Here is a 27422-nt window from a genome sequence, read left to right on the forward strand (position 1 = left end):
ATACTAGTGTAAAGGTATTACCTTTTGAAGTTGGTATCATACAAGCTTATCCTAAACTTTTTTTGTACAGAAGCCCATTTTAATAAAAGAATGCTATGAAATCTCAACGAGCTAGGCATATATCACAGGAGTCTTAAGAGATTGCTACTGACTGATTCTGTGGGGATTTTTAAAAATTTTTTTCTTTTTACATTTATTTATTTTTAAGAGACAGATAGAGCACAGGTAGGAGAGGGGCAGAGAGAGAGGGAGACAGAATCCGAAGCAGGCTCCAGGTTCCAAGTTGTCAGCACAGAGCCCGATGCAGGGCTTGAACTCACAAACTGTGAGATCATGACCTGAGCCAAAGTCGGATGCTTAACCAACTGAGCCACCAGGTGCCCTGATTTGGTGGTTTTTGTTCCATGTTTAGATTGTAAAGTGAGGCCTACAGAAAAGGGACCTAGCATTCTATAGATTCCTTCAGAATCCTGGAAACTGTTAGTGACTTCATTTTTCCATTCTGTATATGTATATGTTTGCTAAAATTGTCTTTTGTCCTGACTGAATTCTGAATGCCTTTTGGAAGAGATGGTGTGACAGGAAGCCAGCTACTCTCAGAGATCTGAATGGTTTTTTGTTTTATTTTTAAGGCAGGTACCTCTACCACTCAAACCTTGTTTACTGAGAATAATGATATCCTTTGGGCTTCTTCTTCTTTTTTTTTTTTAATTTTTTTTTAATGTTTTATTTATTTTTGATACTGAGAGAGACAGAGCATGAGAGGGGGAGGGGCAGAGAGAGAAGGAGACACAGAACTGGAAGCAGGCTCCAGGCTCTGAGCTGGCACAGAGCCTGACGCGGGGCTCGAACCCACGAACGTGAGATCTGACCTGAGCCGAAGTCGGAGGCTTAACCGACTGAGCCACCCAGGCGCCCTCCTTTGGGCTTCTTGTAAGAAAGGGCCAAATAAGATGGGACGTGATAGTACTTTGTGAATGATACTGCATTATGAAAATGTATTATAAGAGGTAAAACATTAGTGCCATTAATCTCAGATCTGAGATTCATATGAGTCTAGAGTTGCCTAATCTAGAAAGGAATGGCAGATGGAATAGGAAGGTGTAGATAATCTTACAAATTCCGTACTATTTTATTTTCACATGGTTTCAATGGATAGGCCAAAAGATGTCCAAAACTTATTTGACACAGAATAGTTAAGAGTCAATAAGGTCTTGGTGTGTCATACTAATTTTTCCACGGAGGTGTTGTTTTACCATTAAATACATGGTTTAATTTTTGGTATCTCATCCCCTACTCATTTCTCCCTAAAGACACCCAGCAATTCTTTCTTGACTTCATAACATCATTGTTGAATTTAAATAATGGTCCAAAATGGTCATGTGTTCATGTGTTTTGCCTTCTTCCTTTCTAATTTGTATGATTCCCAGTTCCATTTTTAAAAGTTAACTAGCTTTGGGGTGCCTAGGTGGCTCAATCTGTTGAGCATTTGCGTTCAGCTCAGGTCGTGATCTCAAAAGATAAAAGTGAACTAGTTTTATTGGGTGGTAATTTGCATATAGTAAAATGTGCAGATCTTAGGTATATGGACTGATTAGTTTTGACAAATACATACCACTGTGCAACCATAACACCACAATCAAAATATATAGGACATTTTCATCACCTCGGAAAGTTGTCTCATCCTAACCATTAGTAGTTAATTCTTATTGCTTTTACTACTTTCTCTTACTTCCTACACAGAGGCAAAACTGTTTTAATTTCTGTTACTGTAGATTAATTTTTCCTGTTCTAGATATTTTTATAAATGGAATTTATGGTACTCCTTTATAACTGACTTCTTTCACTTAGTGTGTGCTTTTGAGATTCACCCATGTCATTGAATGTTAGTAGTTTGTTCCTTTTTTTTCTTCTTTTTGAATTTTTTATTTACTTTTAAGAGAGACAGAGAGTGAGCAGTGGAAGGTCAGAGAGAGGGGGCCACAGAACCTGAAGCAGACTCTAGGCTCCAAGCTGTTAGCACAGAACCCGATGAGGGGCTCAAATCCATGAGCTGTAAGATCACGACCCGAGCCAAAGTCAGATGCTTAACCCACTGAGCCACCCGGGCGCCCCAGTAGTTTGTTCCTTTTTACTGCTGATAGTAAGTTTTATTGAATGGAAAGGCCACAATTTATTTATCCATTCACCAGATGATGGGCATTTGGGTTTCCATTTTGGGGGTGTATAGAGCTGCTTTGAGTAGTTTTGAGGACCTATGTTTCTCTTAAGTACTTAGGAGTGCAATAGCTAGGCCATAATGTTAAATGTATGTTTATAAGAAACAACCAGAAGGTTTTCCAAAGTGACTGTACCATTTACATTTCCACAAGTACGATATGAGAGTTTTAGTTGCTCCGTATCCTAGCCAACACTTGGTATTGTAGGTCTTTTTAATGATATTTCATTGTTTTTAATTTGCATTTTTCTGATGACTAATAATGTTAATCCATATTTTTCATGTGATTATTGGCCGTTCATATATTTGCATACATAGCCGCTGCTTTTTTGGTCTGGTTTGCTGCAGTCTCTCCCGGGCCTGCAACGGTTAGAAGTCAGCCAAGACTTTGAGTAGAGTTTATTTATACTCAGGTTTAAGTGTTCATCCTCTCTGTGGCTCTCTTGTTCCTGGGGTTTTGTCTAAATTTCTGCCAGCTCCAGTGTTTTGTCTGTTGACACCTCAAGCAAGTAAGGTGTTAGCTTTGAGCCATCTTACTAAATGCACAGTGGGGAATACACTTATAAAAAAAGCAGCAAACTCACGAGTCTTACACGGTGTGGTTTTTAAGGATGACACCTGACCAGTTTCTGCTTGCCTTTTTGCTGGGCTCCCCGGGTCCCCATGCAAGCATGCATGGTTTAGCAGTCAGGCAGGAATTTGTGCTGAGTTTTTGTTCAGATTTTGAGTGACCTTTTTTCTGTAGCTCTTTCACTGTCAAGAGTTTCCTTTAACTTTCCAGGTATTGTACTGGCCTTGAATTCTGTCTTCTGTTATCTCTAGCCAGTGAGACTGGAATTTTCTGCTGTTAGAGCTGCTACATTTGGGGAGTACCTCAGGCAAAAAAAAAAAAAAAGCTGCCAACTTCTAATTTTTTCCCTTTGCGGTTGTTGTTTTTCATGGATAAAGGTGCCTCTGTTTTCTCCCTGCTTTTGGTCACTTTCCAGTGCCTTTAAATAGTTGTAGTTTTGTATTTTGTCTACATTCTGTGATAATGCACCCTTCATTATTCATTCAGTACATTCATTTCTTCATTCCTTAATTCAGTAAACTTGCTCTTCATTACTCCATGTAATTTTTATGAGTACTTTCTTTTAGAGATTAATATGAGATATTTGTAGATGAAAGGTAGACATTTAGTTAGGATTCGCTTCAAAATCCAGTGGAATGGATGGAAGGAGTATTGATACATGATTGCCTGTGAGTTAATAATTTGTGAAACTGAATGATGAGTACTTACTAGTTCATTTTATTCTCATTTTTATTTTTTTAGTATTTATTTTGAGAGAGAGAGAGAGAGAGAGAGAGAGAAAGCATGTGTGCATGGGGGAGGGGCAGAGAGAGAGAGAATCCCAAGCAGGCTACACACTCTCAGTGCAGAGCCCAACATGGGTTCAATCCCATGAACTGTGAGATCATTACCAGAGCTGAAATCAAGAGTTGGATACTTAACCAACTAAGCCACCCAGGTACCCCTCTCCTAGTTTAAAAAAAAAAAAAAGTTTTTTTAAATGTTTTTTAAAATTTATTTTTGTGAGATAGACAGCATGAGCAGGGAGGGGGCAGAGAGAGAGGGAGACACAGAATTAGAAGCAGGCTCCAGGCTCTGAGCTATCTGTCAGCTCAGAGCCCGATGCAGGGCTCAAAGCCATGAACCTTGAGATCATGACCTGAGCTGAAGCTGGACGCTTAACCAACTGAGCCACCCAGTTGCCCCACCCCTCTCCTAATTTTAAAAATATACTTGAAATTCTCTGTAATAAAGATTTTAAAATTGGTCCTCTATGCAGTAGCATGAAAATGTAATAATAAGCCTTTACAGTGTTTAGGACTTAAAAAAAATATTGAGAGAAATTAAACAAAATCTAAATAAATGGCAGGACATGTTATATTTATGGTTTGGAAGATCACTATTAGAAAGATATTAGTTCTTCCTAACTGATCTATAGAGTCAATGGAATATTTGTTAAAATCCTAGTGGTTTTCACTGGGGACATTGATAAATTGATGCTAAAATTTATTCAGAAATGCAAAGGTCTAAGAATAGCCAGGTACGTTTAAAGTGCTAGTAGGTAGCAAGGCATATATTATTGCGAAGCTGCAATAATTCAAGCTTTATGGTATTACCCTAGGATTGATGAGATCAGCAAAATCAAATAGAAATTTCATGTACCCATGTATGGACATGATATATGAAAATGGTGTTACTGCAGACCTGTGGGCAAACAGTGCTCCCCCTCCCCCTTTAATAAACAATGCTTGGCTAGTGGATATCCAGATAGAACAGAAGGAAACTTGGTCCTTACCCCTCTCCATATAAAGCAATCAATTCTTTTTTTCTTTATGCCCAGTGTGGGACCCAAACCCACAACCCCAAGATCGAGAGTTGCATGCTTCTCTGACTGAGCCAGCCAGGTGTCCCTAAAACAGTTGATTCTGGGTAGAATTGTAGATATAAATGTGAAAGCTAAAGCTCATATAATGAAATATAGGAGAATATCTTCATGACCTTGGAATAGGGAAGGATTTTTAAAAATAGTATACACACAGGTAAGCACCGACCATAATGGGGAGGGATGTTGATGTATTTGAGACGTTTATCTAATCAAATGATACCATAAAGAGTAAAAAGCTAGCCCCCAAAGTCGGAGAAGATATTTGTGACACATAAAACTACAAAGGAATTATGTTCATAGTATATAAAGAATTTCTGCTAATCAATCAGGAAAGGATTGACAACCCAGTGGAAAACAAACAAGAGACTTGTACTTTATTAAAGAGGATAACCAAATGGCCAGTGAACATGTGAAAAGTTGCTCAGTCTCACTGGGAATCAGAGAAAAGCAAATTAAAACCACAACAGAGTTTTACTACGTACCAGAAAAACTAAAACATCTGACAATACCAAGTGTTCAGGAGGATGTGGAGCAAAGCAGACCATTATAAGAACTTACCAATGTAAGCATAGATTGGTACAGGCACTTTGGAAAACAACTTTAATTGATATAACCAGTGTCCTATGACCTAACAGTCTTACAACCTACATCCCATAGCAACGTGTGCACATGTGCGGTGGACTGGATAAATAGTCGTACCTTCCTACAGTGACCATTCTGCAGTATTAAAAAATCAGTGAATTAAAGCTCCATGAATCAATGTGTTTGAATCTCACAAATACAATGTTGAGTGAAATAAACTAAACAGAAGAAAAAATACTTGCAGGAGTCTGATTATACTAGCTAAAGTTGTTGTTTTTATTTTTTTAAATTTTTTAAAGTGTTTATTACTTTTGAGAGACAGAGTGCAAGCAGCGGAGAGGCAGAGAGAGAGGGGGACACAGAATCGGAAGCAGGCTCCAGGCTCTGAGCCGTCAGCACAGAGGCTAATGTGGAGCTTGAACTCACAAGCTGTGGGATCATGACCTGAGTGGAAGTTGGGAGCTTAACCAACTGAACCACCCAGGCACCCCTCTAAAGGGTTTTTTGTTGCTGTTCTTTGTGTTTTGTTTTCCTTCCAAACTAATGTCCTTATTTATGGAATGCATGTTTAAGTGGCAAAATAATAAAAAGTAATGATTACTATAAAACAAGTCAAGGTAGCAGCTGCTGCCAGCGTTTTCTTTTTTTTCTAGCTTAAGAAGTTTTAATGTTTATTTATTTTTGAGATAGCTGCATTTAAGTACCAACATTTTATGATGAGATTTCAAAAGGTATCAGTACAACAAAAAGTTTTTAGAATGGAAATAAGAACACAAAGTCTTTGTAGCCATTGGCATACTTTCACATTTCTGGAGCACAATTGCATAACTGTAGTAGATACATTCATTTTGGATAAATTCTGTCAATTCCTGTATCATAGAAGATCTACTAGACTCTCTGCTCAAAAGGATTTGGAACAGAAAGAAAAACATCATGTAAAAATGAAAGCTAAGAGATGTGCTACTCCTCTAATCATCAATGAAATTCCACCCTCCAAAAAAATGAAAGTGTAAGTAGCCACAGCTTCTTGTTGGTTGGCATAGGTTTTACTCCTGTTTGCTTCCATGGTTAATAGCAAGCACAGTATATGGTGCTTGTTCTTGTTTTTATTTGTTAGGAATGCATTTTGCTGTAAGCAATAGCCTATTCAGCTAACGTGGTTTAAAGAATAGTGATTTATTTGCTTCACAGAAGTTTGCTGTTGCCTTTGGTTCTGTGACCAAACAGCACCAGGGCAGCATCTCTGTGTTAGCTTTTTTTTTTTATACTTGTTACTTAAGCTCTGTGTTTCTTAGCTTCTTCCTTGTGCTCATTGCCTCATGGTCACAGGACAGCTGCTATATATCTAGCATGCTTTCCATGTTCAAGAGAAGAGGGAGAGTGTGACAAAGGAAGAGGGGCAGCACCCGTATCACAAAAGGGAAAAAGTTCCAGAAATCTCAGTTATACCACAGTTAGGACGGCCTATGTATCACTTGAATTCTCCCCTAGTGTAAGAGAAACTGTCCAAACAAATACAGCCTTTGTGCATTGCTGCCCCAAACAAAATTGGAATTCTGTTCATAAGGAAGTACACGGAATAGATAATGGGAAGGCAGCTGCCATTTGTGCGTTTGATGATGAGCAGTTGGAATCTCTCCCCACCCTTCTGAACCATCATCAACAACTCTCACCTTGACTTCTGTTGTTCTCAGAGTTTACCCATTTTATCCATTGGTACATATGATCTAATGACACTATTGAAAGAATCTTGCGATTGGAACATGCTTGTTGTCCTAATGAAAGAGAAGATTTAAGCCATTTGTGATAGATTTGGGCAGGAGAGTATAGCAGGGAATTGATAAAATTTTTTTGTCCTTTTTAACTCAAGTTCTAACCAAAAAAAGAAGCCAGAGGAAGAGGAAGAAAGCAGTGCCCATCAAGATAGTTCTGAAAAACATGAGTCTTCCCCAGAGAAAGCCAAAGGCAGACATACTTGGTCTTGTATACCACCTGCGAGGTACACTTCTTTCCTGAATTTAAACTTTAGAGTAAATAGAATAAAATTATAAGTGGGTGCATCTGTAGTCTGGAGCACATGGAGCTTGGGAATTAAAGTTGTAATTATGATGAGGTGAATTATCTTATGTCTTGGGGGATGCTCAAGGCTTAAACATTGAGAAAAATATGCTATTATAGCAAATTTAAAGAAATATAAAAGGAAAAAGTTACTAAAAAGGTTCTTACTATCTAAATTGAACAGTTTCTATTTTGCCAAGCTCCCTTCGGGTCTTTATGCAAATAAAAATGTATTTTTGCAATTAGTGTATAAGCAACCTTTGGGTTTTATTTTCTTTGCTTGCCATAAGACTATTTCATTTTTTCCCCTGTACTACTATAAAATCTTCCCATTTATCTTTTTTTAATAGTTAATACTCTATCAAACTATATTTACCATTTCCTATTGAAAATGCAGTTACCAGTTTTCACTATTACAAATACTCAGTGAACATCTTTATTGGTAGGGACTTTGAGTAATTTCTTCAGGCTGAGGAAAGAGAAATTCCTCAATCAAGGGGCATGACTAGTTTTATGGCTATTGATATTTATTGCCAATATTACTTCTGAAATAAAGGTATTAATTTACTGTGCTATCAGCTTTGAATATTTTTATTTCTGTGAACTCTCTCCACATTGAATTTGGTTTTTTTACATTTAAAATTGTTTAAATTTAATTGATTAAATGTTGATGGCATCAACTTTAATTTTTATTTGATTGCCGATAGGATCCTATTGCTGTTATTGTGAACATCTTTTCCAGATTTTCTCTTGGGTGAATTGTCTATTTCCTTTTCTACTTATCTATATGTGGTATTAGTGATAGTCTCATTGCTAAGAATGATTACTCTAAATTGAACTTGTACTATGTGTCAGGTACTTTGGAAACTTCCAATTTAATAGTCACCAAATATTCTGTGAGGATGAATATATTTCTCATTTTACAGTGGAGAAAACTGAGGCTCAGAGGGATTAAATATTTTTCTAAGAGCACATAGGTAGAAAATGAAATAATGTGGTTGGGATTTGAACTCTAGTTGGTTTCACTCCTAAGTCTCTCCTCACAGTGTATATTTTATGTGTGTTAGTCTTTTGTCATATTTCTTACAAATATTTCCCCCATCTACGGGTATTTTAGTCCTACTTTTTTTGTGTGGCCTAAAAGCTAATCATTATATAGTCAAATTTATGAGTCTTTTGTATTATCTTCTATAGTCAATTTTAGCTGTCTTTGAAAATTTTTAAATATTTGGTATGACTTGTGCGTCTTGTTTTTTTTTCCCCCCACAGTGTTACCTAGTTAAGTCAATATCAATTTATCAGATAATCCTTTTTGGCTCTGATGGTTATTTTATCACAGGTTAAAAGTCTTGTCTATGTGATACCCTTTAGGCTGTTTTCAATCATGAGCCTCTTTTCTTCTCTCCTCTCTTACCTCCTTTACTGATTGGCCCTTTAGGCAGAAGATTCTAAAAAGTACTGAGGAGCAAGAGTTGGAGAAGAGAATGAAAATGCAACAAGAGGTGGTGGAAATGCGGAAAAAGAATGAAGAATTCAAGAAACTTGCTCTTGCAGGAATAGGTCAGCTTGGCTCTGGTTGAGTCTGATTTATGAGGGGCACTTCTCGTAATCTTGGTAGGGTTTTTAAAATCTCTAAAGGATGAAAGGCTTTCTTGGTTAGTAGCCAGTAGAAAAAGATGTGTTTGTTAGAAAGCTGGCCATGGATACTCTTTATATCCCCATGACTCTTCCCTAGAACGTTTTATATACACCAGACTGGGGCGCCTGGCTGGCTGAGTTGATAGAGCTTGCGACTTTTGGTCTCAGGATCATGAGTTCAAGCCCCCACTTGGGCAAAGAAGTCACTTAAAAAAAAAAGGTAGAGTGCACTGTTGCCCTCTGCCTCTACCTAGAACTCACACCTGTCTTTGAGGCATTTTTCCATGAAAACTTCCCTCATTTCTTCAAGGATAATTGATTCCTCTCTCTTTTTTCTTTCTAATTCTTTTTCTTTGTATTAGAAAAAGAAGGGATTATGATTAAGACAGAAGATAAAGCTATGGGCATGCCAGTTTTCTATTGTTGTCCCCATTTTAATCCTAGACAGAGGAAAAGAAAGCTGAGCAAATCCAGTTGTAGCTACAGAGGAAAAGTAGGACTGAGGGAGGGAAGGGGTCAAAGTTCTGCTTTGCTCTGGCATAGAGTTATTATTGGTGGAGTCAACGCTATAAAGCCCTGAATACCGGGTTGTAAAAGCATCCCTGGAGTTTATAGGGTTTCCCTCTTAGATGTTAAATATGCTTTTTTAAAGTCAATTCGTAGCTTTTCCTATCAAAAATATTCAAGGGGCGCTTGGGTGGCTCAGTTGGTTAAGCCTCCGGCTTCGGCTCAGGTCAGATCTCACGTTCGTGGGTTCGAGCCCCGCGTCAGGCTCTGTGCTGACAGCTAGCTCAGAGCCTGGAGCCTGCTTCCGGTTCTGTGTCTCCTTCTCTCTCTGCCCCTCCCCCTCTCATGCTCTGTCTCTCTCTGTATCAAAAATAAATTAAAAAAAAAAACATTAAAAAAAAAAATTCAAGTCACTGTGTGTTTCCAGAGCTATGACTACACCTAGGAGATGGGATTCTTTCCTGTTCTACCTCTTTGCAGTTTGCATCTGACCAAAGGTCCTCAAAACAATAGTACTCAATGAATAAGTTTTACTCTGCTTCTTACTCAGGGCAACCTGTGAAGAAATCAGTGAGCCAGGTAACCAAATCAGTTGACTTCCACTTCCGCACAGACGAGCGAATCAAGCAGCATCCTAAGAACCAAGAGGAATATAAGGAAGTAAATTTTACATCTGAACTGCGAAAGCATCCTCCATCTCCTGTAAGTTGATGGGCTAACTGGATATTCTTGTTACTAATTCAGGGAGGATTTCAGCTGTAGTACTTGTGGTCACTATAATTGAGAGAAGCATGTTTTTGAGTGAAGATAGCTCTAAATCCTCACTTTGCCCCATTAGCTATGTGATCTTGGAGAAGTCATTTGGTCTCTCTGGGAAGTGTCTTAACGAAGCTGTAAAAACTGAACGTGGCTCAGTCGGTTACGCATCCAACTCTTGATCTTCGATCAGGTCATGATCTCACCTTTGTGAGACTAAGCCCCTCACCAAGCTCTGCGGTGACAGCGTGGAACCCGCTTGAGATTCTTTCCCTCTCTCTCTGCCCTTACCCCACTTGTGCACACATGCACTCTCCCACTCTCTCTGTCTCTCAAAATAATGAAATAAACTTAAAAAAGAAAACGGGGTGCCTGGGTGGCTCAGTGGGTTAAGTGTCAGACTTCAGCTCAGGTCATGATTGCATGGGTCATGAGTTTGAGTCCTGCTTCAGGCTCTGTGCTGACAGCTCAGAGCCAGGAACTTGTTTCAATTTCTGTGTCTCCCTCTTTCTGCCCCTCCCCTGCTCACGTTCTATGATTCTCTCAAAAATAAACATTAAAAAAAGATTAAAGAAAAAAGAAGAATGTACATAAAGCACTTAGGACTATGTGTGGCAAATTGTAGGTACCGGCTTGCTACAGCTTGTGCTACTACATAATTCTTTTCAAAATCTTCTGTCTACAAAGTTTTTTCTTTTATGTTTTTTTATTTATTTTTGAGAGAGAGCGTGAGCAGGGGAGGGTCAGAGAGAGAGGGAGTCACAGGATCTGAAGACAGGCTCCAGGCTCTGAGCTAGCTGTCAGCACAGAGCCCGACACGGGGCTCAAACCCACGAACTATGAGATCATGACCTGAGCCGAAGTCGGACCCTTAACCTACTGAGCCACCCAGGCGCCCTGCACAAAGTTTTGTGCAACATATGACAGGGTTTATGGAAGAAATGGGGTTGGGGCAGACCACTCAAATCTAACAAAAATGATAAGAATCCTACTTTAAAATTCTAAAAAATATTTTTTTAAGTTTTATTTATTTGGGAGGGCGGGGTACACAAGCAGAGGAGGGTAAAGAGCAAGAGACACAGAATCCCAAGCAGGCTGTGTACCATCAGTATAAAACCCAATGGGGGGATGAACCATGAGATCATGACCTGAGACAAGATCAAGAGTCAGACACTTAACTGACTGCCCCCCACCCCCCCACCGGCATCCCTAAAAAATACTAAGAATTTCTTCTTGCATTCGTAGTAAGCCTCGTTACTGGAAGTCCTTTGCGGTCTTAAACCCTGGGGCTGGGCTTCTTCCTTTGAGATGTAGGTCCTTAAAGAGTTTTGTTTCCAGTCAGAGACTAATTTTATGAAAGTTAATCATCCAAGGACTAGGCTCCTTCATTACTTAGTTTCAGGGAGGATGTCTGCAGAGGTTCTGATTCAGGCAGTTGCCTGACCTGATCCAGACCCAGAACCCAAATCAGTTTTTTCTTCATAGGATTAAGGATGAGGGGAATACTTTTGCAGCTTAACTCTTTTTTTTCCTTCTAATTCTCAGAAAACTTTTCTTGCAGGCTTCAAAAGATTGACGTACTTGGGAAAAAAATTACCTTATTAACTATTGCAGAACAGATAATTTGTTAAGTCCTAGATTCTTTCTCCCCCTTTTTTTTTAAGTGTTTATTTTTGAGAGAGAGAGAGCATGCACAGGTAAGTAAGCAGGAGAGGGGAAGAGAACGAGGGAGACAGAGAATCCCAAGCAGCCTCATGCTGTCAGCGCAGAACCTGACACGGGACTCAAACCCATAATCTCAAACCATGAGATCATGACCTGAGTCGAAATCAAGAGTTGGACACTTAACCAGCTAAGCTACTTAGGTGCCACCCCCTTTTCTCCCTTTTTAAAAAGGTGAGAATAGATTAGTTTTAATCTTTGCTCAAAGACTGACCAATTTAGAAATAATAATCATGGCTTTACCACAGGCCTTTTTTCTTTTGATCTTCTGTGTTATGTGGCTTATGATAGATCTGAACTCTTCTGTAACACTTCATTTGGGGAACAACTTTCTTTCCAGGCTCGAGTGAGTAAGGGGTGCACCATTATTAAGCCGTTCAACCTGTCCCAAGGGAAGAAAAGAACATTTGATGAAACAACTTCTACGTACGTGCCCCTTGCACAGCAGGTTGAAGCCTTTCATAAACGAACCCCTAACAGATATCACTTGAGGAGCAAGAAGGATGATAGTAAGTTTCATACCAATATTATAAGTGGCTGGAGCCTCCCCTAGGATTCCATTTGCTTACACAAATTTGCCTTTGGTTGAAATCCTAGCTTTTGAACTAAATAACATGATGTGCCTACATGCAGACGGGTGCATAGTTGAGCATCTTTGTACTTCCCCCTCTGGCCAACTGTCTACTTATATACATCAGCCACCTGGATCTTCCTGGTCAACCATTGGCCAGGAATTAAACCTTTGCCACTTGTCAGGGCGTCATGGTACAGCTACTTAACTATAGAAAATGGAAGCATTCCATTCATACAGTGTTGTGTGCTTTTTGTTCAACTGTTCAACAAATTTTGTCACTACAAACTAGGTGTAGCAGTGTAGGGGGTATAGCAGTGAACAAAATGGGCTTGGTGCTGCTCAACATCAAGCTTCTAATTCATGAGAGGAACAAACAGATCACTACAAATGATGGTAAGTGCAGTGAAAGCAGAGAGACACAGAAGTGTCAAGAGATGTGGGAGCTAGGTAGAGCACCTCTGTATGTGGAGAAGTCCCTGGCGGTGACAGAAGTTGAAGACCCAGGGCAGAGAGGAGATAATCAGTGCTGGACCCCTGCACCGGCAGGTGGAGGAGGGGGACGTAGCCGAGGTGGAGTGTGTGTTCTTTGAGGGCAGGTTGGGGGAAGAGAGGAATGGGTGCGAATGCCAGCAGATTTGTAGGTTTGGGATGAACCCATGAGAGGATTCTAATCGCCTAGCTTTTGTCTCTATGAAAATACTTACTGCAAGAAGGAAAGTAGAGAAGTTTGAGAAATGGAGGTGGTGTAAAATAGTTGTCTAGAACATAGGGCTTGCATCCTGGGTAAAGCTGGATTTGGTTGGTTTGCCTTTGAAGATTTCCGTGTTTTATGCCCTTGCGTTGGCATTGTGTAGTGCGGCCAGGCAAGCTTCTTTAAGTATAGCATTTCTTACTATTGTCATTATATTCCAGAGGTCATTCGTCAAAAGGTTAGATTAGAAAAATAATGAAATGTCTTTTTTTATCCTAATGGAAATATAAATGTTAAACATAACTTTCTAAATAATTCATGACTTTTAGAGTTTGATATGCCCTGCTTTTAGAATCTTGGCCCTGGCAAATAGAAAAAAAAAATATTTTCTGCAATTGAAAAAATTTTTTAATTCCAGTATGGCTAACATATAGTGTTACTATAGTTCAGCAATCCTGTACTTTCCTTAGTGCTCATCATGATAAGTATACTCTTAATCCCCTTCACCTATTTCACCCCCCACTGCCCCTCGGGTAACCGTCATTTTTTTTCTCTATAGTTAAGAATCGAGTTTTTGGGTTGTCTCTTTTTTCCTTTGTTTTATTTTTTTAATTCCATATATGAATGAAATCAAATGGTATTTGTCTTTGATTTATTTCACTTAGCATTATGTTCTCTAGATCCAACCATGTTGTTGCAAATGGCAAAATTTCATTCTTTTTTTATGGCTGAGTAATACTCCGGTGTGTATATACCCATTCATCTATTAGTGGACACTTTGGGCTCCTTCCATAATTCGTCTATTGTAAATAATGCAACACTAAACGTAGGGCTGCATATATCTTTTCAAATTAGTGTTTTTATATTCTTTGGGTAAAATACCCAGTAGTGGTACTACTGGATCATATTTTTGATTGTTTGAGGACCCTCTCTACTGTTTTCCACAGTGGTTACATCAGTGTGTGTTCCCACCGGCAGTGCCCAAGGGTTCCCTTTTCTCCACATCCTTGTCAACACTTGTGTTTCTTGTGTTTTTGATTTAGCCATTCTGACAGGTGCAAGGTGATCTCTCATTGTAGTTTTTTGATTTGCATTTTCCTGTTGAGTGCTGTGAGCATCTTTTCATGTGTCCCTTGGCCATCTGTATGTCTAGTGGAGAAATGTCTGTTCATGTCTTCTGCCCATTTTTAAATTAGATTATCTGGGTTTTGTGGTTTTGTTTTTTGGTGGTTGGTGTTGAGCTGTATAAGTTCTTTATATATTTTGATACTAACCCTTAATTGGATATGTTGTTTGCAAGTATCTTCTCCCCTTCATAGATTGTCTCTTAGGTTTGTTGTTTCTGTGCCATACAAAAGCTTTTTACTTTGATGTAGTCCAATAATCTATTTTCGCTTTTATTTCCTTTGCTTTGGGAGACATATTTAGAAAAATGTTGCTATGACCAATGTCAGAGAAATGACTGTTTGTGCTTTTTTCTAGGATTTTTATGATTTCAGGTCTCACGTTTAGGTCCTTAATCCATTTTGAGTTCATTTTTGTGGATGGTGTATTCCCTGCAATGTTTATTTAAACCTTTATACAGTTATAAATAATGGTTATGTATATACTTGAAGGCTGGCTTATTTATAAAATTAATACATTTGGTTTGTATCTCCTGCTGTTATGTGACCAGATCTAAATTAGAGGATTCTCTCTATGTAATTATGAAAATTGACAAGGTTGCCCCTGGTCAGGTAAATCATTATTGTCTGTGATGGTCTTTAGATTGGTGCTTTAACATAGTTTTTTTATTTTCTCTATTTGACTTTCTATGACCAGTCTTGATTTTGATGTAGATGCCTTTAGGAAATTCACAAAATTGGGAATTATTACTTGATCTTTAGAAAGGCCTTATTAAAGCTGGGATAAGCAAAAGTCTTATGTGTCAGCAATAAGCAAAATAGTTGGTGTTGTCAATAGAGAGCCAGTACATGCCTGTGCAGCGATAAGGAATCTACCAGACACAAATGGATTTTAAGTTCCAAAGAGGATAGTAGAGTTTCCCCAAAGACTACCTTCATCGCACCCCTCAGTAAAGAGTGACAGGAAAGAAGGGGCTGCATGTGTGTCAGGTTGACTGACACGGGCTGAACTGAGTGTGGAGGGCAGCCACTCTGATTTGTCATCTGCTGGCAGTCTGGGGAGCTAGCTGAATCTCTGTGATCTTGGTTTACAGCTCTGTTACCCTCCAAGTCTGCCGTGGTCAAGATATCCAGAGACCCGCAGACTCCTGTGCTGCAAACCAAACAGCGCACAAGGCCGGTGACCTGCAAAAGCACAGCGGATCAGGAGGCTGAGGAGCTTGAGAGACTGCAACAGTAAGTCCTACAGGCAGTATTTGAGGAAGAGTTCCAAGAATGTGACTGCTTTCTTTTCACACACATGCATGCTCATATATATATATATTTTGGTTTATTTATTTATTTTGAGAGAGAGAGAGAGCACAAGCAGGAGAGGGCCAGAGAGGGAGAGAGAATCCCAAGCAGGCTCCGTGCTGTCAGCGCAGACCCTGACGTGGGGCTCGAATCCATGAACTGTGAAGTCATGACCTGAGCCAAAACTGAGTCAGATGCTTTTGACTGATTGAGTCAGCCAGGCACCCTTGCCTGCTTTCTTTTCTGCTCTATAATGGGAATAGTTGTTTTTTTTCTTGCCATGGGAATTTATGGCATTTGAGTTATAGGCTCAATGGTCTGTCCCCTGCCTCTATGATTAAAAATTTAGAAGAGGGATAGCACCTTGCTGGCTTAGTTGGTAGAGCATGTGACTCTTGATCTCAGGGTTGTGAAAATGAGCTACACATTGGGTATAGAGGTTACTTAAAAATAAAATCTTTTTAAAAAAAAGAGAGAGAAGTGGGAATATGGAGATATCCTGGAACATAACTTGGTAAAAACGAATGCAGATATTGGGGTAGGCGAACTTACTCAGGATGCCAACTAAGGAGTGTCCGTTGAACTTAGATGAGGTAGATCCCACCCTTTATGGCTACCCAAGGGCTCATTATAGCTATTACTGGTGGAGGAACCTGGAACATAGTGTAGTTAGCACTGGAGTTTGTCTCCTGAATCCTTCTTTTGTTCTTTTTTTACTTCTTTTGAGGAGGGGCAGCTTCCTCTGGCAAGAGAAACCCCAATATTTAAAGTGGTCGGAATGTTAGGACCAGCTCCTTTATTCTTTGCTCTGGAGGTAGAGATCATGGCTGTGGAGAGAGTCGAAATTGTGCTGTGCTTGGGAAATCATAAAAATTATTTTTCTGTTTTAGACCTGTTTTGTTGTTTGTGTAATTTTTATTGTATTAAAAACATTTTTTTTGGTGGTGTCATTTAAACTCTTATCTTACAGATACAAATTCAAAGCACGGGAACTTGATCCCAGAATTCTCGAAGGTGGGCCCATCTTGCCCAAGAAACCACCTGTGAAGCCCCCCACTCAGCCTATTGGCTTTGATTTGGAAATTGAGAAAAGAATCCAGGAGCGGGAGTCAAAGAAGAAATCAGAGGATGAACACTTTGAATTTCATTCCAGACCTTGCCCCACTAAAATCTTGGAAGATGTTGTGGTAAGAATGGTTGAGGCCCTGCGTGCTGGCAGGAACATCCTGCTCGTGACCAAATATCCCCGTCTTCACGAATGTTTGAGAAGATACTTTGATCAGGGCATTGTATTAGGAGCTGTAGGTGATACAAGAGACAAGTCAGGTGGATTTTGCTCTCAGGAAACTTAAAGTCAAGTAAGGGAAACAACATATGTGTAAATAATATAAAATTAGAAGTATTCTAAGAGGTGACAGTTAACAGTACAACAGTACTATAGGAACTCAAAGGAGATAACGATTTCTTCCAGCCAGAACATTCAGGGAATGCTTTGTGGAGGTGGGGGCATATGACCTGAGCCTTCACATCATCATCATCATCATCATCATCATCATCATCATCATCATCATCATGTGTTGTCACTGTCATAATAGCTGACACTTTCACTGTGTGCCAGACACTCCTCTAAGCCCCTTTCATGTATTAATCCATTCATTTTAACCACAGTGCCTTCAGGTGATTGACTGTAATTATCACTGGTTTCAGACGAGGCAGTTGAGGCAGAGAGAGGCATTCCTAGGCTATTCAGCTAGTGAATGGTGGAGCAAGGATAAGAACTCAGGCACTCTGCTCCGTCCAGAGTTCATGATCTTAAGACTTCCTTGTATTGCCTCTCCATTGTATGGTAGGTTTTGGACTTGGTAGAGATGCATTCCAGGCAGTGGAAGTAACGTAAAAGTCTGAAAGTAGAAGACACAGGGGAACTCCTGGGAAGCAGGTGCATGGCTCAGTTAAGCTAGAGAAAAGAAGGACAGTACATCAAGAGAAGCAACTGGAAACAAGATTAGAGAAGTGGGTTGTGGTGTGATGGTGGGCGTATAGTCAGCATTTAGGGAAAAATTAAAATTAGGAAGAGATGCTGCAAAGAATCAGTAATAGGGTTCATCTACATAAGTGCAGAGATGGTTTTTAGGTCTATTTCTGTGCAGGTAGGAAAACACCCTCTTCCTGCCTTGGCCTGACTTATATCCAGGTTCCAGGAACTCTGTTTTCTGTTTTTGCTTGCCCTTTTGAGTCACCATGGTTTCAAGTGAAATTGCACCAAAATATATTATTACCTTGGTTTGTGTACTTAGATTTTTTTTTTTAAGATTTTATTTCTTAGTAATCTCTATACCCATCATAGGGCTCAAACTCACAACCCCAGGACCAAGAGTCGCATGTTCCACTGACTGAGCCAGCCAGGCGTTCCTGTTTACTCTTCTTAGCACTAAGTCAGAAACAATTCAAAGTTATATTTTCCAGGCTTTAAGAAAGCATAATAATGCTTAGAAATAGTTCTTATCCTCTTCCCACCCCTTATAGCTTACTGCATATGAGACCTCTTCTATTCACAATGCTTTTCCCCTTTCTTTTGATGCACAAGTACTCTAGGCCAAATTCTGTTACACAGGCTTCTAAGAAACCCCTTCCCACGCAAGTCCTATGCTGTCATTTGTCCTTTGTCGTTACCCACTTAGGAACATGTTTTGAATGTAACAAGGGAAATGTAGGTTGTATGCAAACTTCAAATCCTGGAGCAGAAGGGTTCAGTGTTTTTATTTTATACATTAGAAAATCAAGGCCCAGAGAAGGTAAGCTACTTCTTCAAGGATTCTATAACATGGATTTGGCACCTTGCTTTTAGTAACATCTTTTTCTCTAAGCTCCTGGTTTCCCACTGCTACAAATTTTTGGATTTTATTTAATTCACTTCTACTCTTTTGATTTTTACTATATCTTTGTATCTCATCTACCAATATTGACTTTATATATTCTTAAAATTGACTCATTTTTAAAGTAATTTTTTTTTCAATGTTTATTCGTTTCTGAGAGAGAGAAAATCCCAAGCAGGCTCTGTGCTGTCAGCGGGATCAACCAGGGCTCAATCTCATAGACCATGAGATCATGACCTGAGCTGAAATCAAGAGTCAGATGCTTAACCAACTGAGCTCCCCAGGTGCCCTAAAGTAATTTTAAAGGGAGCATAAATATCACTGTGTAAATGGAAAACCAGTACTTTTTGCCATGAATAACAATATTAATAGCTAATACATGAAGCTTATTATGTGCCAAGTTTTATTCTAAGCTCTTCAATTTGTATAATAACTTAATCCTCATAATTTATATAATACTTAATTTTCCTAATAACCTTATGAGGTAAACAATGTAGGTCCTATTATCAATCCATTTTACAGTTAGAAAAGATAACAGTTAAATAACTTTCCCAAGATCACAAACTTGCCAGTGGCAGAGCTGGATAGTCTCTAGGTTTTTGGTCTGTACTCTTGTATTAAAATAGAAGGTACCTTTTTAAATAGAAAGGTCTTAAGAAATATGTGACTATTAAAAAAAATAGTCTGCATCCCACTTAACATCCGCTTCCATAATAATCTCTCTTACCTGAATTTAATGCTTTAAATGCTGATTTAAAAAATTGGGCTGGTAGTTTGTTGTACTTTGGACATGCTGGGGTGAACTGGTATGTGGGAAAGGGTGTCTACAGTTCAGTAAGTTTTAGTTAAGCGAGATCTTAGAGTAGCCTTGCACTAGTTGATGCCTTGTTGAGAATTCTGGGTAAACATATCAGCAAAGCTCTAGGTAAGTAAGATGCAACTGAATTGATGTGGCATGCTCCAGGGAAGCGTTTGCCAAATCCAGCTGGTCCTCCGAATCCTCTGGGGATCTTATTACATAAACAGATTCCTGGGCCCCACCCGTGGAGTTGTGGTTTGTTATGTGCAGCATAGATTAGAGAGAGCCCCAGGGAGAACTTGGTGTCTGACATGCAGTAAGCAGTTATGTTGCTAATAGTAATAACTGTCATTTTCTCGAATGCTTTCCTCATGCCGAGTGTTTTATGTAGATTATTGTATTTGTTTCTTGCAACAGTTCTTAAGAGGTAAGTTTTATCTTTATTCCTATTTTCCAGATGAGGAAGAGACAATAGGAGGTGTCTAGTAGGCAGAGCCAGGACTTGAACCCACCATCTTTTTGAACACTTTTATTATTCTACCCCAGAATGCTAACTTACCATCATTTATTTTAGCAAACTAGTTTTTAGTTTTTGAGTTCAACACTGGCCATTTGCAGCTTTTCATTGTAAAATTTCCAGTGATTGCACTTCAGCTCTTGGTTTCTAGAGAACCAAAGCATGGGAGACATTAGGTATATTCTTTTACCCTCTTCATTTTTTTTTAATGTTTTATTTATTTATTTATTTATTTTATTTTTTATTTTTTTTTGTTTTATTTATTTTTGATACAGAGAGAGACAGAGCATGAGAGGGGAAGGGGCAGAGAGAGAAGGACACAGAACCGGAAGCAGGCTCCAGGTTCTGAGCTAGCTGTCGGCACAGAGCCTGACGTGGGGCTCGAACCCACGAACGTGAGATCTGACCTGAGCCGAAGTCAGAGGCTTAACCGACTGAGCCACCCAGGCACCCCTACCCTCTTCATTTTTTAGAAAGGGAGGCTTTGAAAGGGGAATGTGGCTTGCCCATAGGACCATTTTAAAAAGTTGCTGGTAGAATTGAGATTAGGTCCCTTACCTTCTAGTTCTGGACTCTCATAGCAGAACAGAAGAGCCTGCCTCCCAGAGCCCAAAATCTTGTCTGTTTGCCACTGTTGTTCTTCATCCTTGCCCCTCTGGTGCTGAAGCTCTTCTTGTGTGTCCTTACAGTGTTTCTTGTGCTCTTAAACTTGTGGTTGGTAGGTGGCAAGGAGACAATGGGGTTGATGAGAGATGGGCTTGGGCAGCAGTGGGCCATGAGGCAGACATGAAACAAGGGCTCTTGGGGCAGAGTTGGAGTGATGAAAACCTTGAGCTCAAGGGTGTGAAATGTGAACTTGGTGCCGACTTCTAGTGGGGAGCCGGGACACCACAGAGGTGGATGTGGTGTCGGTGAGGCCAGGGAGTAATTTTAGCAGCGATATTTTAGGGATGACTTGGGGAGACCAGCAGGCTTTTTCTTTCCCCCATACTCCCTGAGATATTATTGCTTCATAGTAATTTCCTAACTGCTCTGGTTGCAGGGCATTTGGGGGCATATCCTACCAGAGGGAGAAGGGCTCCCCTCCAACACCTGCTCCCCAATCCTGGGCTGCTTTTCTTAAACACACCTTCTGCCCACTCACATTGCCCACTTCTAACACACATCGCTTTACAGGACCTTCCCAGAGCTTCCTGTTAGGAGCTTCCCCCTGTTACCCTTTAGCTCCACATTCTGCCAGGTTTCCTCAGAGCACTTGTGAAAATCCAGGAATACCTATCTTTTTACTTTTTCATTGTCTCTTTCCTCCACGAGATTGTGAGCTCCCTGAGAACAGGGACTGTGTATATCTGTCTTGTTCACTTTTGTATCCCCTGCAGGTAGCATCCGATGTTGGATGACTGAGTGAGTAAGAGTACTAGCTGAAATGCACCAGCCTGTGTTCTAGGCTGTGTTAGACACTGGGAATTCAAAGACGGGATAAAACACTGCACACATCCTCCAAGCTTTCACAGTTCAATTGACGTATGTTCATCGAACAATTATTACTCCTTAGAGGTTCTATGGAGCATGCAAGGGGATGTCAGTGAGGACTTCAAGGAGTTTATAGCTAGGAAAACTCAAAATAGTAAAACAAGGGGCGCCTGAGTGGGCAACTGAGTGGTTCAGTCGGTTAAGCCTCTGACTCTGGATTTTGGCTCAGGTCATGATTAATGCTTTGTGAGTTTGAGCCCTACATCAGGCTCTGTGCTAACAGAACAGAGCCTGCTTGGGATTCTCTCTCTCTCCCTGTCTGCTCCTCCTGTGCTTGCGCATGTGCTCACTCGTTCACTCTCTCTCCCTCCCTCCCTTCCTCTCTCTCCCTCCCTCTCTCTCTCTCTCAAAATAAATAAACGTTAAAAAAATTTTTTTTAATAGCAAAACAAGACTCTTGTTTTTAGAAGCCCATTATCTGTTTGTTTCTGATGGGCCCTCTGTTGGCATTGACTGCAGTGGAGATGGGGTGAGGGGGTAGTTGCTGCAGAGTTGATATACACAAATCACCTTTTCTTCTCCTCCAATTAATGAGGATTGAGCCCACTCATAAATATCTTTTTGGAGGTTTATTTGTTAGAGATTTCCATTGCTCTTCTTTTAAAATACATATCTCTGCTGGGTGGATGGTGGGAGGAGGAAAAGAGGGATTATTTTAGAACTATATGAATTCTCAGGTATTTATTTCTAATACTTTATTTTATGAAAAGAAAAAAAAAAACCAACTCAAGGCCTAGAAGGCTATCTCATGTGCCCCAGGTTATGCACATTGGAGTCAGAGCTGGGTTCGAACCACCCTTTGGCTCCTTGCTCCACGTTCTTCCTGCTCCCATATGCCCTGGGTGTGCTCACGTAGGACAGGCTGGTGGCCACCTATCTAGGGCAGTATAGACCAACAGGCTTTTGCTGTTGTTTTATGGTAAATATTATTTGAAAACCCATTTCACAGACTTTTGTCACTGTGATTACAATTCTACCAAATGAGATTTCACTGTGCCAGTGATCCCGGCTTTCTTTAGAAAACAGAACTTCCACAGCAGACCGAGCATTCTCTTCACAGGGGTCCCCTTGGCAGTGTATCCATTCTTTCCAGCGATTGATACCGTACAAAGCGTTTTGGAAAAGCCACTTGTCTTAAAGCTTGTGGCTCACAGTCTTTTGGATCTCTTTAGCAATGGCAGATGTTCATATTTTAAAGATTAATTTGCTTTTAGGAGCTTATTAAATAATTTGGCACTAAAACTAAATAGTCCAAGTTAATAGAGCTGGAAAGTTTTGCTTAAAAGATTGGGTGAATACCTCGCATTGCCAAAAAACTGGCTGTGGAGACCTTTCCAAGAAAGACATTCCAAACGTGGTTTGAGCAGTTACAGCATTGTTGGGATTAAGAAGTCCGTTTCCCAGGTTGTAAATTAGAGTCCAAGAGTCTTGGAGTCCAAGGTACAGATTCTGTTTTCATTTTTACTGTATTTATTCAACAAACTTTTACTGACTGCCTTATACCTGCCATGATCATTGTTAGGTACTAGGGATTGATGAGGGAACAGCCCCTACTCTCAAAGGCTGGCAGACGGACATTGGAACACACAAGTGCTATGAAATTTTGTACGTATGGTCATAGAGTCCTATACAGGAAAGAGAGAGGTCAGTTCCTAGATTCTGCTAATAGATCTGTGGAAAGCCTTTATAAAAGAGGGGGTGCTTCAGTGGAGGCTTGAAAAGAAAGCTTAGGTGCTTCCCAGCAGCTGGGGTGTTCCGGAGAGAACACACGGGTGCTGAGAGAACCAGCATTGACATTTTGGCAACGGCCTATTGTTCTAGTGGTTGGAGGGCAATCTTTAGGGAGGGAGGAGAGGAGGGCTGGAGAGGCGGGCAGGGCGCTGTGGTGTGAAGCGCCCTACACTTCAGGGCAGGGAGCTTGTTAAAGGTAGCATCGGAGCCATTAACCTTAATTCAGGAGGTTATGTGATCCAGTGTCTTAGACAAATACTTCTGATTGTATATAGAAATGGATTAGAGGAGTGAAATGAGAAGCTGGAAGACTTACAGGGCGAGTGGATGGCACAGGCAGTAGGTGGTGTGGCCGGTGGAGAGGAAGCAGAGTAGAGGGCGGGGCGGCGGGGCGGCGGGGCGGTGGGGGGCTGGGGGGGAGAAACATACACATGTGAATGTAACAAGAAGTGATTGAGGATGGCTTAGGGTTTTGACTTTTTTTAATTTTATTTTTTCATCATGATAAGTGTACTCGTTAATCCCCATTTCCTCACCTTCCTCCCCTCTGGCAGCCATCAGTATGTTCTCTATAGTTAAGTCTTTTTCTGGATTTGCCCCTCTCTCTTTTCCTTTGCTTGTTTGTTTTATTTTTTAAATTCCACATATGAGTGAAATCAGATGGTATTTGTCTTTCTCTGATTGATTGATTTCACTTAGAGTTATACTCTCTAGCTCCATCCACGTTGTTGCAAATGGCAACATTTCATTCTTTTTTATGGCTGAGTAATAATATTTGTGTGTATGTGCGTGCGCGTGCCGCATCACATCTTTTTTATTCGTTTATCATCAGTGGACACTTGGGCTGCTTCCATGGTTTGGCTGTTGTAAATAATGCTGCAGTTTTGATTTCTTTTTTAAAAGAGCATTGTTTTCCTTTTTCTTTTTGTTAAAGTTTATTTTGAGAGAGAGTACGTGCATCATGGGCACATGTGAACGGCAGTGGGGGGTGTGCAGAGAGAGAGAGAGAAGGAGAATTCCAAGCAGACTCCATGCTTAGTGCACAGCCTGACACGGAACTCACTTCCACAACCATGAGATTATAACCTGAGCTGAAATCAAGAGTCAGACGCTTAACCAACTAAGCTACCCAGGTGCCCCTTGATTATTTTTTAAATTGATCTAGTCCTACACTTCATTAAAAAAAAAAAAAACGACCAAGAGAGGGGCGTGGGTCATGATCTTATGGTTCATGAGATTGAGACCTACATGAGGCTCTCTGCAGCATGGAGAAATCCTGTTTCCCCCTCTCTTTGCCTCTTTGCTGCTCATGCACTCTCTCCCGCTCTCTAAAAAATAATAAACATTTTTTAAAAAGACCAAGAGGGGTTCCTGGGTTGCTCAGTCGGTTAAGCGCCAGACTTCAGCTCAGGTCATGATCTCATAGTTCATGGGTTCAAGCCCATGTCGGGCTCTGTGCCAACAGCTCAGCCTGGAGCCTGCTTTGGTTTCTGTGTCTCCCTCTGTCTCTGTCTTTGCCTCTGCCCTGCTCACGCTCTGTCTCTCTCTCTCAAAAATAAATAAACATTAAAAAAAAAAGACCAAGAGATACTATTTTACAGTTAGGATTAGTTGCCAGATTTGCAATAGAGTATAAATTCTATGAGAATTGGAAAATGCTTATGAAACAACTTTCTAAAACATGTTTTGAGTGATGTGCACAGTATGGTACATGTAATTCAGTCTGCAAGGATTTGAAATGTTGGCAGTGTTTTGGAATCCTGAAGGGAAAAATCTTCAGAGTAGTTGAATGCATTAGGATTATGGAATATAGAAAATTCATTGCCTCTCTTAATCCACTCTCAAAGAGATGTGTAAATTAACAGTTGTTCTTTCCAGATTTTATGTTTTATGCTTAAATTATTTATATATATTTTTAAAACAAAAAATAATCTCAGTATTATGAACACTGTGATATTATCAGTAATAAAGATTTATTTAGTTCTTTTTCATGGCTGTATAATATTTTGTGTGACCACACCACAATTTAAAAAAGAATTTTAAAAATATTTTTTATATTTGTTTTTGAGAGACAGATTGACAGAGTGGGGGAGGGGCTGAGAGAGAGGGAGACACAGGCTCCAGGCTCCAAGCTGTCAGCACAGAGCCTGATGTGGGGTAGGACTGACAAACAGAGAGATCATGACCTGAGCCAAAGTCAGGTGCTCAACCAACCAAGCCACCCAGGCACCCTAATTTAAAAAAGGATTTAACCTATCTTTGCTTGATAAATAATTGAGTTATTTGCAGTTTTTTATTCTCTTAAAAAATATATTGGAATAATATCAAAAAACAAAATTAGAGATCAAATACTAGCGGTGGAATATTGGGTGAAATAGTATGACCATCTTAAAAAATTTACTAGCTAATTCCCAAAGGTTGTACCAATTTATGACCCTTACCCAACTGAATGTGAGTGTCCACTTCTCTACGTACATGCCAACACTGGTATTAATCAGTCTTTCAAATATGACTCAGTCTATAGGTAAAAATAACCTATTTTAATTTAGATTTTTCAGGACTGAGATTGAGTCTCTTGTGTATCTTTGTGAACTTTTGTTCTTTGTCTATTTATTTGGCAAAAGAAAGTTTAGCTCTTGTGCTCAATACTTTTTCCCATTTGCCCTTTGAGTATGATTTTGTTGTTTTTGGTTTTTGGGGTTTTTTAAATGTTTTTTATTTATTTTTGAGAGACAGAGAGAGACAGTACGAGCAGGGGAGGGTCAGAGAGAGAGGGAGACACAGAATCTGAAGCAGGCTCCAGGCTCTGAGCTAGCTGTCAGCACAGAGCCCGACGCGGGGCTCCAACCCATGATCTGTGATCATGACCTGAGCTGAAGCCGGACGCTTAACCAACTGAGCCACCCAGGCGCCCCTGTGATTTGGTTTTTAAAGCTTTTATTTTTAAGTAATGTCAGCACCCATCATGGTGCTTAGACTGGCACCGCCCCAGGATCAAAAGTCGCATGCTCCACTGACTGAGCCAGCCAGGTGCCCTGAGGTTGATGTTTTTGAACATAAGTTTTCATGGTAGAGTTGGATGAGGACTAGGCCTAAGAAAATGAGCAGTCTCATTCTGATCATAGATCCATTTGGAAGTCTATTTTGATTTTTGTTTTTGAGGGATCAGAGTGTAGAAAGTGAGAGAAACAGTAAAATATTGGCATTAGTTTGTTTTTTGTTGTGGTGAGTGTTTTTCATAAAAAGCAAAAAAGATTTTGGTGAATTCTGTTTTTACTGAATATAGCACCACAGCCATATGCAGTTATTTACTGCCCTTGTGTGTGTGACCACCCAGCTTCGGAGTGCTGCTGTGTCCCCATGCCTCTGTCTCAGTTGGATGGACGGCAGCTTTCTGACGCTCTAGCCTTTGATTTCCTGGTCTGTGAATCCCCCTGTGAGAGAGGGATTTAATCTTCTCACACAGCCTAGTAGAGATTGTTCTGGGATGGCTAACTGAATTGCTTACTCCTTGCAGGGTGTTCCTGAAAAGAAAGTGCTTCCGATCACTGTCCCCAAGTCACCAGCCTTTGCATTGAAGAACAGGATCCGAATGCCCACCAAAGAAGATGAGGTGACGCCCGGGGTGGAGGGGTTTTCTTCCTTCTGCATCATCCATCTAAGCGTTCCTCTTTCTTAAACTTAATAGAATTCAAAGGCAGTCACTTTTATCTGGAGTTGTCTTTAGCAGTGGGTATGAACATCTGATCATCTTTTTTGCTCCCCTCTAGAGCAAAGCAGTTGGTAAGGGTATGAATCTTCTGGCTCTTAGGAGTAACTGGTTGCAACTTACTTGAGGCTTGTCCATGTCTATAGCATTGAAAATCAGCCTGTCATAACTTGGATCAAAAGTCGCCAAGCCTTGTATGTTATTTTGCCTGAGCTATTGTCACCATTCAGTGAGGGACTTTTAAAAATCACACTAAGCAGTTACATCCGCCCTATCTGATCTCCACCAACCCAAGGCTTGCTAAGGTTACTTACTGGGTGGTGATGGTTTGTGAAATTGGAATACATAAACTGTCATTGATCAGGCTAGTTTCTTGTTACATCTCCCATTTTATCTATAAATATCCAGAGTTAGGGTAATTTTATAGCAGATCTCAAGCATAAGCCTTTTTATAGGTTCATTTGAAACTAAAATACACAGTAATCTTATGTTACCGGCTTGAACCCAAACAACTTACTTGGTCCTATTCTGGGTTTGGCAACCATTAACTCCCAGTCACATGTTTTAGTGGAGACTGGAGGCTGAGTCAAAGAAGAGGCCAAAGTATATGCTTGGTTAGTACCTCTCTTCTGTTCTTCATTTTATTCGCACTGTTTGAT

General features: G+C 40.1%; 1 protein-coding gene and 1 long non-coding RNA gene across 3 annotated transcripts in view; one reads left to right on the plus strand and one right to left on the minus strand.

Moving 5' to 3' along the window:
- Positions 1–27422, plus strand: part of TPX2 (TPX2 microtubule nucleation factor) — a 55678-nt gene that overhangs the window by 20612 nt on the left and 7644 nt on the right. For both annotated transcript variants that reach the window (XM_029917131.1, XM_029917132.1), the window contains exons 5-12: positions 6116–6244; positions 7106–7234; positions 8732–8853; positions 9989–10140; positions 12257–12425; positions 15400–15541; positions 16569–16785; positions 26572–26667. In XM_029917131.1, the coding sequence (XP_029772991.1) occupies positions 6116–6244; positions 7106–7234; positions 8732–8853; positions 9989–10140; positions 12257–12425; positions 15400–15541; positions 16569–16785; positions 26572–26667 (1156 nt within the window). The remainder of the gene's footprint in view (positions 1–6115; positions 6245–7105; positions 7235–8731; positions 8854–9988; positions 10141–12256; positions 12426–15399; positions 15542–16568; positions 16786–26571; positions 26668–27422) is intronic.
- Positions 9992–20683, minus strand: LOC115273865. Its single transcript, XR_003900993.1, has 3 exons — positions 20349–20683; positions 12160–12298; positions 9992–10072 (listed from the first exon to the last, which is right to left on the minus strand). It is a non-coding gene; the product is annotated as an uncharacterized LOC115273865 (long non-coding RNA).

This window comes from Suricata suricatta, chromosome 12 (assembly GCF_006229205.1).
Source record: "Suricata suricatta isolate VVHF042 chromosome 12, meerkat_22Aug2017_6uvM2_HiC, whole genome shotgun sequence".
Classification (NCBI taxonomy): domain Eukaryota; kingdom Metazoa; phylum Chordata; class Mammalia; order Carnivora; family Herpestidae; genus Suricata; species Suricata suricatta.